Raw genomic sequence first — 21,566 nt, forward strand, 5'->3', positions numbered from 1 at the left:
GAAGAGTCTTTTGATTTGATTTGGGGACGAAGTGTTGAATTTAAATTATTTTCTGCTGGTACCGTTATTATTAATTTTTCCTTAGAAAATGTGAAGAAGAAGACAGGATTACTCCTTGAAGGTGGAAATTCCTACCAGCAGAAATGGTCTTCTTCTTCACCTTTTCTGAGGAAAAATTACAAGATTACTCCTTGAAGGTGGAAACCCACTGAACGGAGACCCACATACCTCATGTTGTGTTTCCTCTGATCGGCTTCTTCTCGGTTCAGATTTGAGTGCTTACTACATGGAATATTTTGGAGACCAATGGCTACTTACATGGAGATCGTGGTGGCTGCTGACAAGGAAAACAAAAGGGCAATTTTGGAATAACTTTTTGAAACAGTATTTAGTGCATAAAAAAAATATATATTTTGATCATTAATGGATAAAGCCCATATTCCACTTTCTATGGGTTTCATTCCCATATAACCTTCAAATAGGGCTCCCCAAACACAACTTCCCCTAATTCGGATCCCCTTCCTTTGATTCACCAATCCCATGCAATGCTTCCCATTCTCCTGCCTCCCTCAAAATCTCTTTTCTTGAAAGTTTCCATCTCTTAATAGTCATGCACTCTTTCATTCCCTTCAAAAATTTCTGTCTAAAAATCCCATGGGTTACTTCTTTAACCAATTATCAAAATTTCAAAATCTCTCTCTTAAAACCTCAAAACTCTCATTTTTCCTCCACCAATAAATGAGTACCCTTTCTTAATATTCTCTTTCCTTCCCTTCAAAAGAAAAAGTTCTTTCATAAAATCAATTTCTTTTCTTTCTGACAACAAAGATATTATTCCTTTTATTTTCATTTTTTTTTTTAAGAAAAACAAATAGATAAAGGCAAATTTTAGGGTCTACATATGTACTAATAGTCATAAAATTATAATCTTACAATGTATTGTATTGGATAAATAAATTGACCACACATTCTTACCATGTTTTACATGCACCAAGTAATAATGGCTATTATTTAAGCTAGAATTGTTAAAGATATTTTAAGGCTATATATTTAAATTTATAATTAATTTTTTTTTTAATTTCTCTTGCTTATTACCTTCTAAATGAAATTGCCCTTTATTATAATAACCTGGAAACATGTGGAGCCATAAATACCACAATATATTAAAAGTAATACCAAGTGGTGGGTTGAAAAAGGAAAAACAGTTTCTTTGGTGTTAGTTCCCACTTCTGTGCTCATTGCACAGAATATAAAGCTTAGAGAATGCTTCAAATCTAAATTGTGAGAAGGTTACTTACGTACCGTTTCTTTTAGTTCTCACAATCATCCCAATATTTTGATGATTTCAAATCTATGTTGGGAATAGTCCAACTTCTGAACCGTGTAGAGTGCAGAGCTCACTAACCTTCTTTTACATCTTCAATCTATGCTTTGAGAAGGTACTAATGTGATTTAGGTGGGTTTTTTTTTGTTGAATAGAAAAAGCCAAAATATTTTGTTTTTTTCTATTAATTTAAAATACTTTATTGATATTAACCAATATAACTGAAATAAACTTATTATCAATAATAAGTTTATTTCATTTATATTGGTTAATATCAATGAGTTACTTTTAACTGAATTGAAAAAGTAAAATATTTTGGCTTTTTCTATTTAGCCAAAAAAACAAACACCACTTCACTTTATTACTTATTATACTCATTTCAATCTCTTGATGGTCTCTAACTCTCTTATATATGCTCCATGTGAGAAAATGTCTTTATAACCAAACACCTTTCTTGGAAAAATGAAAAGAATAGTGTGTAACTCTCTTATATATCATTTGGTTTTTTTTTTTTTTTTTTTTGGAATTACATGCTAATAGAAGCTCTATTTTGGTCTTGCTATTATCACGTACTCTTAGTGATTTTTGTACGTACGTGTTTTGCATGTGCGCAAGTATAATATGATGATGAGGGGTGCAATTTGACCCTAGTTGGCCTGGTCTACCTAATGAACTTAAGATTTTAAAAAGTATATTTAAAAAAAAAAATGTTTAGAACAGCATCAAGCAAAACAAGATGCAGAAAGATAATACGTTGTTCCCATGAAAAAAGATTGATGACATATAAAAACGTTTTCTTAAGGTCAGAAGTAAGAAAATTAGAGACACTCTGATGATATGAATTAGGAGGATAACCATGTTGATTTCGGGACCACAGACCGAGAATCATCAAAATGTGAGTGAGCCCTACACTCTGCATGGTTCTGGAGTTGGCAGTTTGATTTTTGATCTTGTTGGCTAGTCAATCATTCTCAGACAAAAGACAAGGTTTGTGCACTGTGGAGTTCAAGATCTCATCCATGAATGTATGATTTCCTTCCCTGGGAATCGAGAAGGCAAGACATGTATGACAATCCGACAAAAGGATTTCTTTATCATTTGGGTGACCCGGAAACATGAAGTTTAATTAATCTCTGCATTCTTATGATAAAAATGATGTTTGCATATTTGTCTAGTATTAGAGCCGTAGTGTTGTTCTCATTGGTATGATTCCTATTAGAAAATCTTTCTTTTTTCTTTTTTAATTATTTTATACATAATAAAATAAAAATATGCTTGTTTTTGTGCAACATTAACATCCATGATTCCATAGCAAGTGTATTTCTTTTTGGCTGATTTTTGGATATGTTGTAATTCTTTAACTTAATTAAGTCTAAATTAAAAATTTTTATTGAATAATATACAATACAATATTGTTTGGGAGAAAAGCAAAACCTTGTGTTGATACTTCAATCTCTCCACAGATATTTTTAATTTTTGAGTTTGAATCCATAAGATGTAAATGGCTGGAATTCTCATTTCAAAAGAGTAAAGATAGCAAATAAGAGTATTAAGACAATTCTATGGAAGATGGTTAAGACCTCTAAAGATTGATCGCATAAACTTCCCTCTGCATTATGAGCATTTCTTCTAGCATGTGGATTGTTATAAATTAATTTTTTTTAAATAAAATCCTTTTTTTTAATGAGTAATATAACAAGATTAGAATTCTAAATAAAGCCTTCTCAATTTATTTATAAGAACTAATTTTTAATAAAAAGATTAATACAAACTAAATATTAGAATTATATTTGATTAAATGATTTTGATAAATGAATAAAAATGATGATGAAATAAATCAAAAGATACGTTTTTTTTATATATATTTATTAAGTATTTACTTGTATAAGATTTTTTTTTTCTTTTAGGTTACTCTATAACTTATATTTATTAATTTTGATTATATATTACTAAAAAATTCTATTAGATGGGTTGAAAAAAATAGAAAAAAATAAAAGGAAAGAAAATAGTAAATAAAACATTTAGGTAGTAGTCCAAAATAAATTTAAATTATTAACAAATACTGTTTTGGAAACTTTCCTTATTTCTTTTTAAGGAAAATATTTTATAATTTTTCATAACAATCTTTATTATTTGCTGTGCATCATTTTCATTATTTTCAAATAGAGCATAATTATTTTCCTTAACATTTTTTTTTTCTTTTTCCTAGAATTTTCTAAAACATAACAGAATAGTTTTTCATTAAAGAAAAAAAAAATTGTGATGAAGGACCCCAGCACTTCTTGATTGGTCAGTTTCTTGTAGTGGCCGCTAAAGCCATGCTCTTACAAAGTTGTGAAATGTTATGGTGCAGGCTGGCACATACTTTTACCATGGACACTACGGAATGCAAAGATCTGCTGGACTGTATGGATCTCTGATAGTAGAGGTTGGTGAAGGTCAAAAGGAACCTTTCCATTACGATGGAGAGTTCAGTCTGTTGTTGAGTGATTGGTGGCATAAGGGTAGTCAAGAGCAAGAAGTGGCCCTCTCGTCCAAACCATTTCGTTGGATTGGCGAACCCCAGGTAACCGCCAATCTCTTCTTGTCCCTATTTTCTACGCCTCTATGGTCAATTTCAAAACGGTCGTTTTCGGTATGGTGTAATTGGTATTTGGTGAAACCCTTGTCTTGTTGACTGCATTTTGAAATTATTAAGCACCAAAAAACTGGGGGAAAAGGTCAAAACAAGAGGAAGTCTTGGTTGTCCATTAATCATTAATTCTGTGGAATATTGCTTTCAGACTCTGCTCATCAACGGAAGAGGCCAGTACAATTGCTCTCTAGCCGCCCACGTTACCAACTCCTCCTCTCCCCAGTGCCAATTCCGTGGAAATGAACAATGTGCACCCCCAATCCTCCATGTGCAGCCCCATAAAACTTACAGGCTCAGGGTCTCCAGCACCACCGCACTCGCTTCACTGAACTTGCAAATTGGGGTACTAACCATATCACCCTATTTTCTCATGAATCTATGCCTCAAGTGATAAGATATTCTGATTGCAATTGGGTGGTCGACACGTAACAAATAAAAAATGAAAGAACCACCATATTGGCCCTTGGGGGGACTGCCTACACATATTATACTGTTTTAGGAAGATAGTGGTCACACTCAACCAAACCGACCAAGTCGTAAAGTATTAGAAAATATCACTCTTATCATGACAATTTGTCAATAAGATACTGACTTGAGGATGTGAAATAAAGTTCGGAAAGAAGAAAAAAGTTAGGATAAGATAATAGAAAATAAGCAAAAAGTATGAAGCTTTTCTCGATGCAATTATTTTTTTATTTTAAAAAATATAAAGTAATATTCCCAAAAAGCAAAAAATAAAATATTTAGTCAAAAAGGCTGGTTGAAAATTTTGCTTCATAGATTGGCGTGACGGCAATAGTTGTGAGTTAATTAAACGTGGGATAAAAATAAGAAAATGACACTTAAATTATTCACTTCACGACATAGCTACATTCTTTTCTATTGGTACTTCTTTTTCTCTCTCATGCATAAAAGGTGGGAATCGAGAATCGATTCCCTATGAAAATTTGATTTTAAAATTTGTGATGTTCATGCCTTATACATATATGTATTATTGATTGAGAAATTCAACCAGAAGTATTTATTAGTTCATGGAAGTGGTCTTTAAAAAATGTCCATGTCAAAGCTAAAGGGAATTGTTCTCTTCAGTATTATTTTGCTGACAGCGGTTCAACATGCCTACTGTCCTTTTCCCCCAACTTGGACGTTTTTGTCCCAAAAAGCATATGGTGCATGTGACTTGCCCGGTCCATTTTGTTTAAAAATATCTTCTTGTGGTCCTCTACAACTGTGAGAATTCTATTCTTCACATTAAACCATCCTACTTGATGGTGGCTTCATCTGACCGCTAAAGACTTTATTGATTGAATTTCACAAACCTCATTGTATATATAGGAATTATTAGAATATATAGGACCCATGATGATTTTGACATTTTCAGATTTTTTTTTTTCTACTTTTTTGACACTTAGAAATTTATCCTACAACTTTTTTCTCAGAAGAATTATTTTTCATTTTGATACTTTTTATTTCTATATGTAGAATTTGTCGCATCAAGAGATTACTGGTATCTATTTGGATAAATGCCTCTTTGTTTTTTTTGTTTTTTTTTCTAGGAATCCTTCATTTTGACACATTCTTCAACAGGAGAAGGGAAAATTTCTCGAATCCAAATAAAGTCATCATTGAAACATAAAGCTTAGAATATTTATACATACACGAAACATACCCCAAATTTCATAAAAGCTTATATTAGATACATCAGGAAAATGGGTTCAAAGTTGGATAGGGAAAGATTCAAAACCATAGGATCAGTCCTATGATTTAGCAGACAAAATATTCTGAATTTCAGAAAATTTACACTAAATATGAACACCTGCGTAAGTAAAACTTTCCATAAGAAGTTCTGTATTGCTCCTTTTATGTCACACACCATGTTTTTTGTCTTCTTTTGAATTGAAATAAACATCATGTCTTGTTGAACCGTCGGTTGAAAAGAGGAGACATAGCTGGTGAGTCTAGTACTACTACTTTTTACTGTTCCCACGTGACTGGGCAGTGCTAGATTTAGCTTTGTCGTTGCTCCATCCATGAGTGCACTGGATCTGGTGGAGCCAACTAGAGCTTACGGGGGCCATGTGCCCCTGAAAATATTAAAACAAAAAACACCTCCCGTACTTCTTGCAGTAGGAGGACTCCAACCCATAAAAAACTACCTCCACTTCTTGGCATTGAAGACTCGAAGTCTCGAACCCAAGACCGTTATTGCACCTAACAATGACAAGCTAGACCGTTGGACTAACAGATGCATGTGTTAAAAACTGCTCCTTTGAACTGAACTACCGGCTCCACCGTGAAAGGTAGATTTTTATTGTTTATTCTTCGCTAGGCATGCGGTGTGATTTGAAATTGAGGTTAATGTGTCATTCTTTATCCTTTTTAAATTTAATTTTCCTTTTTCAATGTCTTTGTTTATATATACTTATTAAGTTGTTTTAAGAAAAAGTAATTTTAAGGGAACGATTTTGTTTCCAACTTGTAAATGTAACTGAGATTGACGCATTCATTTGTTATTATGCTGTTACATAGAATCACAAGATGGTGATGGTGGAAGCAGATGGAAACTATATTCAGCCAGTGGCAGTGGATGACTTAGACATTTACTCTGGAGAGAGCTACTCTGTTTTGATCCACGCTGACCAAGACCCCTCCAAGAACTACTGGATTTCAGTTAGTGTAAGAGGAAGAGAGCCCAAGACTCCTCAAGGCCTCACCATTCTCAACTACCAAACAACTTCAGCTTCAAAGCTCCCAACATCTACACCTCCAGTGTCTCCTCTTTGGAATGACTACAACCACAGCAAATCTTTCTCCAACAAAATCCTGGCCCTCATGGGCTCCCCCAAGCCTCCAACCACCTACAACCGCAGAATCATCCTCCTCAACACTCAAAACACTATCAACGGATTCACCAAGTGGGCTATCAATAATATATCCCTAACATTGCCTCCAACTCCTTATTTAGGTGCCATTAAGCATCGTTTGAGCAACGCTTTCGATCAGAAGAGTCCACCAGAGAACTTTCCCAACGATTATGATGTGATGAAACCTCCAACAAACACTAACTCGACATATGGGAATGGGGTGTACATGCTAGAGCTTAGGACAACGGTCGACGTGATTCTTCAAAATGCCAATGCATTAGCAACAGGTGTCAGTGAAATACACCCTTGGCACCTGCATGGTCATGATTTTTGGGTGTTGGGATATGGAGAAGGAAAGTTTAGGAAAAAAGATGCGAAGAGGTTTAACTTAAAGAATCCACCATTGAGGAATACTGCAGTGATATTCCCTTTCGGATGGACAGCTCTTAGGTTTGTGGCGGATAATCCTGGGGTTTGGGCATTCCACTGCCACATTGAGCCTCATTTGCATATGGGAATGGGAGTGGTCTTTGCTGAAGGTGTTCATCTGGTCAAAGATGTACCAAACCATGCTCTTGCTTGTGGCTTGACCGGGAAAATGTTGATGAGTAACTACAGTCACCACTGAGAATAGCTAGCTGGCAACCTAGCTGAAGCTATCTTCAATTTTTGTGTGGTACATACATGCAATTAGAAGCCTATTTATTTAGTTGGAAGACTGGAAACCAAATTCTATTTGAAGAGAGATTTAGTCTTGTGTTTGGTTTCTTATGTTTTGGCAATGGTTGTGATATTTAATGTATGACAAGTATATTTTCCACAATTGCACTTTGAATTACTATAAAACTAGATTCCCATCTCGTTTATAGGGATTGAAGTAGGACTGATTTATGAGATCAACTTACATGCTCAACCAATTCAAATAGGGTGTTGTGGATCCGTATTTTTCGCGTGCGTCCCCACTCGATCGGCGAGACTCGCTTTTTATATTTGTGAAAAATTAATTTTTGGAAAAAGTTGGAGTCGCCACTTATTTTATTTTTATTTTAAAGGGAAAATAAAACAAGAAAGAAAAACCCTAAAATGTGACTCCATAACTTTTGGAAAAAAGGCATGTCTTTGAAAAACCCGAGTCTTGGTCCGGGGATCAGGTTACTTATTAGGAAGGTACCTCTAGGAGGTAGCACCCCTCTAAGCCCTAAAAAGGTCTCTACTGACTAAGTTGAGGGAAACGTGACAATTAAATGATTAATCATGAATACTTAAGTGAGCTAGGGTGATTTCGAAAAATAGCATGTTTAGCAGGAAAACTAATCACAATCATGAAAAAAAAAAAAAAAAAATTTAGGGTACGTACTTGGACTGCTTCTTAAGCGCTATCATAAGACATCAAAGGTTAATTTAAACAATATATCATCCAACATGTATTTTATTAGAAATAATCAAACAATGAAATATGTATATCAGAACACTCAAGCATTATTAGACATAAGCATTATTTCACAATGACAAACATATTCACATAATTCGGAAAGTAGGTGATAGAGGACATACCTGGATAGCATAGATAATTTGCAATGTGCTTCCTCAAGTTGTAAGGGGTTAGATAACAAATAATAAAATATAGAAATCCTAGCATGCTCGTTATCTAATTAGCATAGCAAAAGTGATCAAAGTATACAGAATCATCAATTATCACATACATCTTGTATATAATTCCTAAAAAAATAGATAGACATGATTTCAACAAGTGTCAAATGTGGCAACAAAAATAAATTTTGAAAGATTTTCTTATGTAGGGGTTTCACCAATTCCCCAATCGATATACACGAATTTAGCTTAGAATTATCCCATTTGTTTGGGACCACAAGCTTTGATTCGTGTTTTATTCAAAACTGTAATTTTATTTGAAAGATGTGAACCGATCAAAACATGGTTGCACATTATTTTAAAAAAAAATGAGATTTTGATTCTAAGAACTCTAAATGAATTTTTGAAATGGATTTTTAAGGAAAATGAGATTTTGAGAATAGTGTTATATTTTAAAAATAAAAGAAATTAATTTGAAAAACAATAAAGTGTATGAATCAAAATACCAAGCAAAACAAAAGAGAACAAAATCACAAAGTAGAATTTTGACAACCAAGAAAATTGAAGGTGAGAATGGAGGCTAATCTTCATGAGTTTCCAAAAGCCTCAGAAAGAAAATCAAATTAAATGAAGGATCACTAAAGCAACGGGCAAGGCATTCTAGATTAGACAAACTAACAAGGTATCGATTCATGAACTAACCGCTAGGATTTTAAAAGCATATAAATTTAGATAAGGGTGATCAGGATCTAACATTAATGATTTTGAAACAAAAACTAAAAATGGATCAATTCAGGTAAGGAACTAAAATTATAGAAGTACCTAAACTAATTAAAACGAGTTTGACTAAATTAAACTAAAAATGTGAACTTTCAAACATAGAATTAATTTTACTAATGAACTACAATTATAAAAGTGCTTAAGCTAATTAAAATGAGCCAAACTAAATCAAAGCAAACTAAAGATATGTACTTTCAAGCATAGAATTAATTTTATTGATGAACCAAAAATTATAAAAGTGTCTAAACTAAATAGATGAATTAAATTAAATCAAAGTACACTAAAAACATGAACTTTTAAATAAAGAATCAATTTTATCAATAAATAAATAAAACTATAAAAACACATAAACTAATTAAAGGGAACCAAATTAAATCAAAGAATACTAAAAATATGAACTTCCAAACATGAAATCAATTTTATCAATAAACTAAAACTATAAAAACACCTAAAATAATGAATATAAATTATTAAATCAAAGCAAACTAAAAAAAAACTGAAACTTTCAAACATGGGATCAATTTTATTAATGAACTAAACTATAACAAATATCTAAACTAAATATAATGAATTAAATTAAATTAAAAACGCAAACTTTCAAACATAAAATCAAATTTTTCAATGAATTAAAACTATAAAAGTACTTGAACTGAATAGATGAATCAAACTAAATCAGAGTAAACTAAAAAAATGAACTTTCTAACATGAAATCAATTTTATTAATGAACTAAACTATAACAAATATCTAAACTAAATATAATGAATTAAATTAAATTAAAGCAACCTAAAAACGCAAACTTTCGAATATAGAATCAATTTTTCAATGAATTAAAATTATAAATGTACTTGAACTAAATAGATGAATCAAACTAAATTAGAGTAAACTAAAAAAAATGAACTTTCTAGCATGAAATCAATTTTATCAACGAATAAATGAATGAATAATAAGTAATTAAAAGAGTAGCAAGTACATGAATAACTGAATGAATAAAATTCAAACGTTTTTAATCCGAAGCAATCAATCAAAATTAGATAGGAATCAAATCAAAATAATCGAAATCGGAAAAAAACAATATGCAATCTTTCTAAAGGTTTAATCAAACAATTGAATTAAGATTATGAATAGAATAAATTAATAAACCAAATTGAAACCTAAATTGTACCTAAAAAGATTAATTAATTAAACTAAGAAATCAAAATCAATAGCAAAACTAAACTAAGGAGTAAATTAAGACAAAACTAATTAAATTAAACTCACAAACACATTTTAACTATCATATGGATTAAAACAAAATTAGCATGGACCCATGAATTACGAACAAAAATAATCAAAACTATTTCAAAAAAAACTCACCTGTATTAAAAAAAAATCTGTCTTTGATGCGTTAAGGTGGCTCCCCTCTCCGCGTGGATCTCTATGCTCCCAGAAAAAAGAGCTTTGACCCAAAATAATGCTTTTTAAAAAAAAAAATCCAAAAAATAAAGTGGTTTTGAAAATAATGCCCGTTCTAATGTGTCTGTGCCACATAAGCAGCCAAGTCATAAAACCGTAGTTGGTGACTACGGTTTTATTTTTCTAAAGTGGTTAGAAACCGTAGTTACCAACTACGGCTTTAACTTTCCTTTTATCCCCCTCTCCCGATTAGGTTTATTCATTTTCCCAATTTCGTTTTCCCAATTAGCTTTCTTCCTTCCCAGTTAGCTTTCTTCCTTTTAGGGTTTCATCTCTTTAGGGTTTCATCCTTCCTTTGCATCCTTGGCTCGAATTCAAAGTTTGGAAGTCACTGATCAGGTAAGATTTTTGAGTTTTTCTGATTATCGTAAATTTTAATTTTTTTTGTAAATCCGTTTGGTTTTCAAGTTGTTGTTGTTGTTGTTGTTGTTATAGCTGTGTTTGGATTCTATTTGGTGAAGATATGTTTGATATTTTTTGTTTTTATTTTGACTGTGAGCTTATATGAAAGAAAAAAAGGGTTTTTTGGTAAGAAAACGGATATGGAATGGGGGCCGCATGGATTTTTTTTTGTTAAAGATCCAAAAATGGAGGGGACCACTGTAAAAAATTCAAAAAATGAACAAGAGGATCGGTGGTTTTTGTTATAGGAATAGAAAAAATAGGAATACTCCACTTTTCAAGGATTTCAGAGATTTATCTTAAGAGATTTCTTATTCCTATAGGGCATCTTCGTGAACAAAGGATTTCAGGCTTGAATTTTGGAAGAGTCCTCAGAACTTGACACCCCATAGGAGATTTAATCTTACCGTAAATTTAGCCTTTTCAAACCCTTCACGCCTAAACCCCGTTGAATGAGTTATGATTCCATCAACAACAAAAAATGCTACTTGCAAATTAATTCAACATGCTTGTCCTTCAACTTTTCTGGGTTTTAGAAGGTGGGTCCCATGTAACGTCTTTAAGATTGGAATTGACTCAGAAACGACTTTACATTTTTAGCTTGGCCATTGTAATTCAGGGGTTTTAAAAAGGGTCTCAAAATTTTGATTTTATTTATTTATTGGGGATTTGATTTAGTTTATCTAATGTAAGATTATCCACTTAAACTACTCCTACTGGGTTATTGGAATTAGTTCTTCTTGCACAAAGGTTCGAGAATTAGTTCAATGTTCTTTTAAATAAATTTCCGAAAAATAAAATTTCCATAGAAAATTTCATTCCTTTGTCTTTGACGACCTTTCTTTTCTCTGCAACCAAGCAGAGCAGAAAAGGTCTCATGAAAGGTCTTTTGGAAATATTAGAAAACTGAATGAAGTATTCAGGTCTTTTGGAAATATTAGAAAACTGAATGAAGTATTCTAATTGCGATTGCTCTTTTCCTTTTCTTCTTTCTTTCATTTATTTTTTAATTTTTTATATATATATTCTGTAAGATGATGTTGAACGGTTGGTTTTCTTTGTATTCAATTTTGACCCACAACAACTGTAATAGAGAGCTAGACCTTTCCATAATATTAAATACTCAAATTATATACAATATATTTTCCAATTAAAACACTTCCTAAACAAAGCTTCTATTTTTTTTCTTTTTTAATGAAAACCAATTCCTATTTCCACAATTTTATTCACTAATTTATAATAATTTTGTTCTTAAACTTGTCCTAACAATGCTTATGTCAATTAACAATAGCAGTGGATATTCCCAAAATTAAGACTTATTTATTTTATTTATTATACATTTGATTTTGTGCATAGATATATTGTAATGTTACTTAAACATAGTACATGCAAGTATAAATAATAGGGGTAAATAACCTTTTTCCCATTTACTTATGAGCTCTTATTAGACTGGGAGAATTTTTTGGGTTTACATTCAACAGGATTTTATGGAACTTTAACATTTAAAATATGGTACTTAAATAACCCTTCTTACCATTAAATAGTTTAGACAATGAGCGGCCTACAAATCTACAACTAGCCTATGCTTTTCTCTCAAGTCCTTTCTTAAGAATTTTATGAACTGTCAATTGCTTCTGTCTTACTCTTGTTCCTTTGATTAAGCTTAGGGGTCACAATCTCTCCAACCTCTCCTTCCATTAAGTTAATTAATTGTTACTTCTTTTTTATTCATTAAAGAAAGAGTCTTACCTGTTTTCCAACTATGAAATGATTAAATAAGAACCCAGCAATGTCTTTTTGTTTGTGCTCTTAAGTCCAAAAATTCATAATATATTGCCTGTTTGTGTTGGATTGGGTTTGGGTGCCAAGTGACTTGACCGACCAATAAATGTGAGAAATAAGAAAATATATATATATATATATATATATAATTTTTTTGAAAAAACTCTTATGATATGATAAAAAAATGGTTCTCGTGTTTATAATATCATTAATGATTTAAGATAAAAAAAAAATTGATTTATAAAACAATTAATTGAGATTTCTTTGATATTTAAGAAAGTAATCCAAAAATCTTATTTTATATATATATATATATATATATATATATATATATATATATATATATATATATATATTTTGTAGAGAGATATAGATTTATCTTATATTTTTTAAAAATTATTTTAATTTTTTTTTTTAAGAAAAAATATATATATAATTTTTTTGAAAAAAACTCTTATGATATGATAAAAAAATGGTTCTCGTGTTTATAATATCATTAATGATTTAAGATAAAAAAAAATTGATTTATAAAACAATTAATTGAGATTTCTTTGATATTTAAGAAAGTAATCCAAAAATCTTATTTTATATATATATATATATATATATATATAGATATATATATTTTTGTAGAGAGATATAGATTTATCTTATATTTTTTAAAAATTATTTTAATTTTTTTTTTTAAGAAAAAATATATATATAATTTTTTTTGAAAAAAACTCTTATGATATGATAAAAAAATGGTTCTCGTGTTTATAATATCATTAATGATTTAAGATAAAAAAAATTGATTTATAAAACAATTAATTGAGATTTCTTTGATATTTAAGAAAGTAATCCAAAATCTTATTTTATATATATATATATATATATATATATATATATATATATATATATATATATATTTTGTAGAGAGATATAGATTTATCTTATATTTTTAAAAATTATTTTAATTTTTTTTTTAAGAAAAATATATATATAATTTTTTTGAAAAAAACTCTTATGATATGATAAAAAATGGTTCTCGTGTTTATAATATCATTAATGATTTAAGATAAAAAAAATTGATTTATAAAACAATTAATTGAGATTTCTTTGATATTTAAGAAAGTAATCCAAAAATCTTATTTTATATATATATATATATATAGATATATATATATATTTTGTAGAGAGATATAGATTTATCTTATATTTTTTAAAAATTATTTAAATTTTTTTTTTTAAGAAAAAATATATATATAATTTTTTTGAAAAAAACTCTTATGATATGATAAAAAAATGGTTCTCGTGTTTATAATATCATTAATGATTTAAGATAAAAAAAAATTGATTTATAAAACAATTAATTGAGATTTCTTTGATATTTAAGAAAGTAATCCAAAAATCTTATTTTATATATATATATATATATATATATATATATTTGTAGAGAGATATAGATTTATCTTATATTTTTTAAAAATTATTTTAATTTTTTTTTAAGAAAAATATATATATAATTTTTTTGAAAAAAACTCTTATGATATGATAAAAAATGGTTCTCGTGTTTATAATATCATTAATGATTTAAGATAAAAAAAAAATTGATTTATAAAACAATTAATTGAGATTTCTTTGATATTTAAGAAAGTAATCCAAAATCTTATTATATATATATATATATATATATATATATATATATATATATATATTTTGTAGAGAGATATAGATTTATCTTATATTTTTAAAAATTATTTTAATTTTTTTTTAAGAAAAAAAATATATATAATTTTTTTGAAAAAAACTCTTATGATATGATAAAAAAATGGTTCTCGTGTTTATAATATCATTAATGATTTAAGATAAAAAAAATTGATTTATAAAACAATTAATTGAGATTTCTTTGATATTTAAGAAAGTAATCCAAAAATCTTATTTTATATATATATATATATATATATATATTGTAGAGAGATATAGATTTATCTTATATTTTTTAAAATTATTTTAATTTTTTTTTTAAGAAAAAAATATATATATGATTTTTTGAAAAAAACTCTTATGATATGATAAAAAAATGGTTCTCGTGTTTATAATATCATTAATGATTTAAGATAAAAAAATTGATTTATAAAACAATTAATTGAGATTTCTTTGATATTTAAGAAAGTAATCCAAAAATCTTATATATATATATATATATATATATATATATATATATATATATATATATATTTTGTAGAGAGATATAGATTTATCTTATATTTTTTAAAAATTATTTTAATTTTTTTTTAATTTAAGAGAGTATTTTTTTATATCTTAATTTTTTTCTTAAAATAATATTTATTATGATTTTCTATTTTAAAAACAAAAGAAGGAAAATGTCCAATGTGTACCTAAGTAATGCCTTTTCAACGACTAAGCTTTGATAAGTTTGACTACACGTGTTGAATTATTTCCATGATGGGGACTTTTGAGAAATTTCCAAAAACCCATCTGTAACAGGTCCCATGCAGTTTTAACCTTGTGAAAACTCCAAAAAGGATGCCCATATAAACAAAGGTATTTATATGGCAATGTTGCCAAGTGCTATGCATTTAGTAATTTGGACATTTCCCTATTAAGCTATGACATTATGCCTTTTGACGAATTGGGCCTACTTTGAGCATATTATTCTTTATTCATATAATTATTTTTATTCTGCTAATGGATATGTTTTGTATATCAGACCATTGAAAGCAGTCCTCATGGGTAACTCGAATATTGACTTTTATGTTGGCATCAATTTTATTAAAATTAAAATCAATTTTATTAAAATTAAAATTAATATTCAATAGATATAAATTAAAATTAAATTTAATATTAATTTATAAATGATTTTTTTCCTTATATTTAAAATTATATTAAATGGATTTATAAATGTTTATTTGTTTGCATTTTAATATTCAAATAATGTTTATATATATATATATATATATATATATATAAATGATTTTTTTTATAATTGTATATTTGATATTTTATTAATATATTTTTCTGTGGTGGGTTACTTTTATTTGATTTTGAGTTTTATTTTTTTTTAATTTTTTTTAATCAAATATCAAGTGATTCATGGATAATAACATAATTATTTAAATTATATATTATTTAATACTTGATAATATTCACTTTTATTTTAATATATGATATTTTATTAAAAAAAAATTGGTGGATTATTTTTTATTTATTTTAAGATTATTGTAATTGTTTAACTCAAAATTTATTGATTTATAACCCACTATCTAAGTTTTAAATTAAACTTCTATAAAACATTTATCTATGATTATATTTGTATCATAGATAGCTATTTAAATGAAAAATTTATTATTATTAAGTGATTTATATTTTTCCCCCTAATGCGTAAGAAGGTGTTTTATTATATACTTTTTGTATTCACATGTTAAAAGATTATATGCAATTTCTCTTGCTATTATTTTCATTAATTATTAAACCATTTGATATTGTATTTTTTGTAGGTAAATCATGTCTGAATGTATTGTTCCTGTGATTTGCTTTTATAAAGGAAAAATGTTGAGGACAGAAACAGATGTAAAGTATATTGGGGATGAAGCTGTAATTGTGCCTTTGGATGTGCCTGTTAGTGCAACCTACGAACACTTGTTATCTATGATATACTCGAGAACTGGCATTGACAAAAAACAATTTCAAGTAGTCCTCAACTGTCGGTATCCTTTAAAAAGGGAAAATAGGTTCCAACCTTGTCCAATATGGGATGATAATAGTTTATCTCAAATGTTGAAATTGGTTAACACATTTGGAATGGACGAAATTGAATTGTATATTGAACAAGTGCCAGTACAACCACGGGTGAGAGGGCAATTATTGGGTAACTTCACACAATTATTACTCGGACAAAATGATAATATTGAGGAATTTGAGTATGGTTGTGGACCTAGTAGTGCCCCTGTTGCAATGACTTATGAGTGTAGAGCAGATGAAGATGAAGATGAAGAAGAATGTGAATCCCAAGAAGGTGATGATCAAAGTGAGAGAGCAGAAGATATTCAACATGATGACGATAGGGTGTTTGATGTTATTGATGAGGAAAACAATAATGTTAATGTTGTTTCATCTTTCTTAGCTCTTCACGAAGCAATGGAAGGTGAACAAGGGAGATATGTCTCTGTGGATGGGGAAGGTTGTGATATGTCAAATAACCCAGATCCTGAGGACCCAATAGAGTTTTCCCCTGTTCAGTATCACTCCGGCACCATCAGTGCAGTTTGAAAATGTAGAAAACATTGGTAATGCCGTTTCAAGTGACTGGACGCCATGGGGGAACACTAATATTGGAAACTCGGGTGGAGAGTTCATGGTTGGCCAAGTTTTTAATTCAAAAGCAGATTTACAACATGCTGCGAAGTTGTACTCTATTAGTGCACATCAAGAGTACGTTGTTGTTGAGTCAACTACAAAGTTGTTAGTCTTAAGATGCAAGAAGGCTAAGCAATCTCAATGTCCATGGAAACTCCGTGCTATGGTTGTAAAAGGTACAACTTCATTTGCAATCAATAAATACAATGGTCCGCACAAATGTGTAAATCCTTGCTTGAATCGGGACCATCAACAATTAGATTCCAACTTGATTGCTGCTCATATCCAAGGAATGATTAAGGCACAATTCACATTGTCAGTGGCTGCTATTCAAGCAAGTATTGTGGAGAAATTTGGATACCAAATATCATACAAAAGGCATCTAAAGCGAAGCTTAAAGCTCTTACAAACTTATTTGGTGATTTTTATAAGTCATATGCAGAGCTGCCACATTTTTCATTGCCTTAGAGCAGGCAAATCCAGGATGTGTTGTTATTTCAAAAACATTTCCTGGTATTATGGAGAATACAGAGATATTTCAGCGAGTTTTTTGGACATTTCATCCATCTATTGAAGGTTTCAAGCATTGTCGGCCTGTACTCAGTATTGATGGTACACATTTGTATGGCAAGTATAAAGGCACTTTAATGATTGCTATGGGCTGTGATGGAAATAATCAGTTATTCCCATTGGCTTTTGCCCTAACAGAGGGTGAGAATTTGATAGTTGGGGCTGGTTTTTGACATGTATTAGAACCAGAGTAACTCATAGGAGGGACTTTGTGTTATATCAGATCGACATCCAGGCATTATGGCTGCAATGAGCGATGTTCATCTTGGTTGGTCTGAGCCATACGCATATCATAGGGTTTGTATGCGTCATCTTGCCAGTAATTTTATGACTCGATTCAAGGATAAAATATTGAAAAATCTGATGTGCAGAGCAGCCTTAGCAACCAAGATTGAAAAATTCAATAAACATATGAACACAATTGGGAGGATTAATGCAGCCGCACAACAATGGTTGGAAGCAATCCCTTTTGAGAAATGGGCGCTCTCTCATGACGGAGGTCGAAGGTATGGCATCATGACTACAAACATGTCGGAGGTGTTCAATAGTGTGCTTAAAGGGGCTCGTAGCTTACCCATAACTGTTTTGGTTCAATTGACATTTTTTCGGCTAAATAGTTACTTTGTTGTGAGAAGGGAACAAGGTGCTAATCGACTTGCTTCAAATGAGGAATACACTCCATATGTTGATGCTAAGCTTAAGGCAAATGTGGTTAAGGCGGGATCTCATGAGATTGTTTTATATGATCACATCCGAGGACAATTTCATGTGAAGACTAATAAGGGTACTAAGAGTAGTTCAACTCATGGTCGAACATATCGCATCAACTTACAGGAGTATGCATGCACATGTGGTAAAACACTCATATATGGATTCCCATGTAGCCATATTCTAGCAGCATGTCATTTTCGTTCAGTTGATTTTAGACCACTTGTTCAACACTACTACAGTACACAATCGTACTATAATTCTTGGGCACCCTTGTTCCATCCTATTTTCAATGTATATGAGTGGCCTCCTTATGATGGTCCAATTATCGTGCCTTCTGAGTCGATGAAACGTGCATCAAGTGGACGACCTAAATCGAGCCGTTTGCATAATGAAATGGATGTTAGAGAGGGCAAGACTTCTATTACATGTGGGTTATGCAAACAAAGTGGCCATAATCGTCGTTCTTGTCAAAACAGTAATAGAATTGATTAGACTATGTGATTTATGTATGTAAGTTTCTTGGATATTGTGATGTAAGCTACTTTGATACTACCTTTATGCAATTATTGGCTTTGGTTTGATTATAAATATTGATGTTATTTGCATAATCAGGTTATTTGTATTTGGAATAATGTCCATATTATAGGGGATACTTTGTCAAAATTTTGAAATTTTCTATTAAAAATGTTAACAAATGCTCAATTGTATTTGTATCTCTATTTTTAATTTAGGCTAGTATGACTTGTTTATTGGTCATAAATAAATTGATGTACTTAAATTTATAAAATTGATATATACTTAATATAGGGAAAACTCCATAAATTTTAAAAAATTTTCCATTAGAAATATATATAATATATATATATATATATATATATATTATATATATATATATATATATATATATATATTTTAAAGAATAAGTATTGTTTATTTATCTTCACAATTTTGTTACAGATATGGAGTATAGAGGACATAGTTCTGATCCAGATCCATTAGATACGTCTGTTTTGGTTCTACAGGATAGACACAGGTCTCATTTAGTTGATTCTGGCCAGGTATGTATATGCAAACACATAATATCTCATTAAATAATGGAAAAATTTGCAGTTTATTATCTAACTGATATATTTGTATTTTTACAGCTTGCTTCAGTCTTGACTTGTCGGAGCATATATCTAGGTTTATGCGGGAGTGGGAGATGGATTCTCGTCTTCGACCTTATATTATTCGATCTGGATTTTATGGTGTATACCGTATTGGACACATTACACTAGATTGGGGATTGATCACTAGTCTAGTTGAGAGATGGCGTCCTGAGACACACACATTTCACTTACCTGTTGGGGAGATGACCATTACTTTACAGGATGTTGCTGTCATATTAGGACTTCGTATTCATGGGCTTCCCATCACTGGCACATGTGACATAGATTGGTCACTGCTATGTTATGAACTTTTAGGAGTGACTCCCCCTATATCTGAGATTAGAGGATCAGCTATATCGACACGATGGCTATGTCAGCAGTTCTCTCAGCCACCAGTTGATTTAGATGATGCCACATTAGAGCGGTATGCACGAGCTTTCATATTAGGACTCATAGGTTCAGCGCTATTTACAGACAAGAAGGGTACCCACATCCAGTTGTGTTACCTCCCACTACTTAGAGACTTGACTCAGACATCTATGTATAGTTGGGGTAGTGCAGTATTAGCACACCTATATAGGGAGTTGTGTCGAGCGAGTTTGGACGGTGCCACCGATATTGCTGGATGTGTCACACTATTACAGGTATAATTAATTATTCACATTAGATTAAAATTTCTAGTTGCTTCAAGTTTATAATTTAAGTAAAATTTTAATGTTACATTTTTTTTCCAGTTGTGGTCTTGGGAGAGACTCCACGTGGGTCGCCCTGATTTTGGTCGACCACCAGCCCCTCCAGCAGCCCAGCATTTAGAGCATGATGCAGCCGATGATTTACCAGCTGAGTAGTTGGACCACGGATTACAGGATGAGGCATTGTTACACGAGGGTTTACCAGCTGATCCGTTAGGATGTAGGTGGAGAGTACCTTTATCATGGGCTCAAAACCCATCACGTGTGTTGACATTTTATCGAGACCAGTTAGATGCACAGACCCATGACCAGGTACATATAAGATGTAATGTGCTATTGTTAACCATTTAAACCTGTACTCAGTATTAATGTCAAATGTTGATTTTAACAGGTTTTATGGGAGCCTTACATGGGAGACTTAGTTGCCCATCTTCCGACGATATCTCTAGCAGACCAGGAGATTTGGCGGACGATGTCACCTCTTATTTGCTTTGACATTGTCGAGTGGCATCGACCAGAGCGAGTGCTGCGACAGTTTGGCCTTCAACAAGGGATACCTCCATCTTGTTCCATAGAGCTAGACCTCCATTCTGTGGATAGGCGAGGACGACATAAGTATGATTGGGGAGCATTCCATGCACAGTATATTACCTTATGGGGTAGTCGTGAGGAGCGTATTGCGACGGCACCACCTATGGTGGGTGTTATGCAGTTTCATGATCCATATATGGAGTGGTACCGACGTATTACACGACGTTTGATCACACCCCCTCTCCATAGAGATCAGATGAGGTATCATAGTACAGCAGCAGCTACTCAGTTATTGGTAAGATTTTTTAATTTATAAATGGTTTATTAAATTATAATTAATTAAAAATCATTTTTGTTTGTTTAACGTTTTTATTTTTTTATTTTAGATCACTGGTATGGTTGAGATTGCTAGTCGATCTGCTGGGCCTACTTCAGGTGCATTAGGCGACATTCATCGGATTGCTATTGATATTTTGCATGTTATTGGAGAGGAGCATCGCATACATTCACTCCGTCAGTCGCCTACATCATCATACCCATCCATGAGCCCACCTGTGTCAGCCACTACAGTTAGGATGCAGCCTATTCGAGGCCGAGGGAAAGGTAGTAGACGAGATGATGGGCGAGCTGGTCGACAGCCTCGACGATCTATGCATCCACCTGAGACCATGTTAGCACCATCCACATCATCTACACCATTTGCACCTGAGACTTCCACACTTCCC

The 21,566-nt window shown here is 31.0% G+C and overlaps 1 protein-coding gene across 1 annotated transcript; it reads left to right on the forward strand.

Moving 5' to 3' along the window:
- Positions 1-3,677: 3,677 nt before the first annotated feature.
- On the forward strand, positions 3,678-7,689 carry LOC117910508 (L-ascorbate oxidase-like; the record flags this gene model as incomplete). The annotated part of the gene is made up of 3 exons (XM_034824580.1): positions 3,678-3,890; positions 4,108-4,302; positions 6,489-7,689. Coding segments are annotated over 3 exons (1,371 nt in total), but the record flags the coding sequence as incomplete, so codon positions are not given.
- Between the last annotated feature and the right edge of the window lie 13,877 nt (positions 7,690-21,566).

The sequence above is a fragment of the Vitis riparia genome, unplaced genomic scaffold (genome assembly GCF_004353265.1).
Source record: "Vitis riparia cultivar Riparia Gloire de Montpellier isolate 1030 unplaced genomic scaffold, EGFV_Vit.rip_1.0 scaffold763_pilon_pilon, whole genome shotgun sequence".
NCBI classification, from domain to species: Eukaryota; Viridiplantae; Streptophyta; class Magnoliopsida; order Vitales; family Vitaceae; genus Vitis; species Vitis riparia.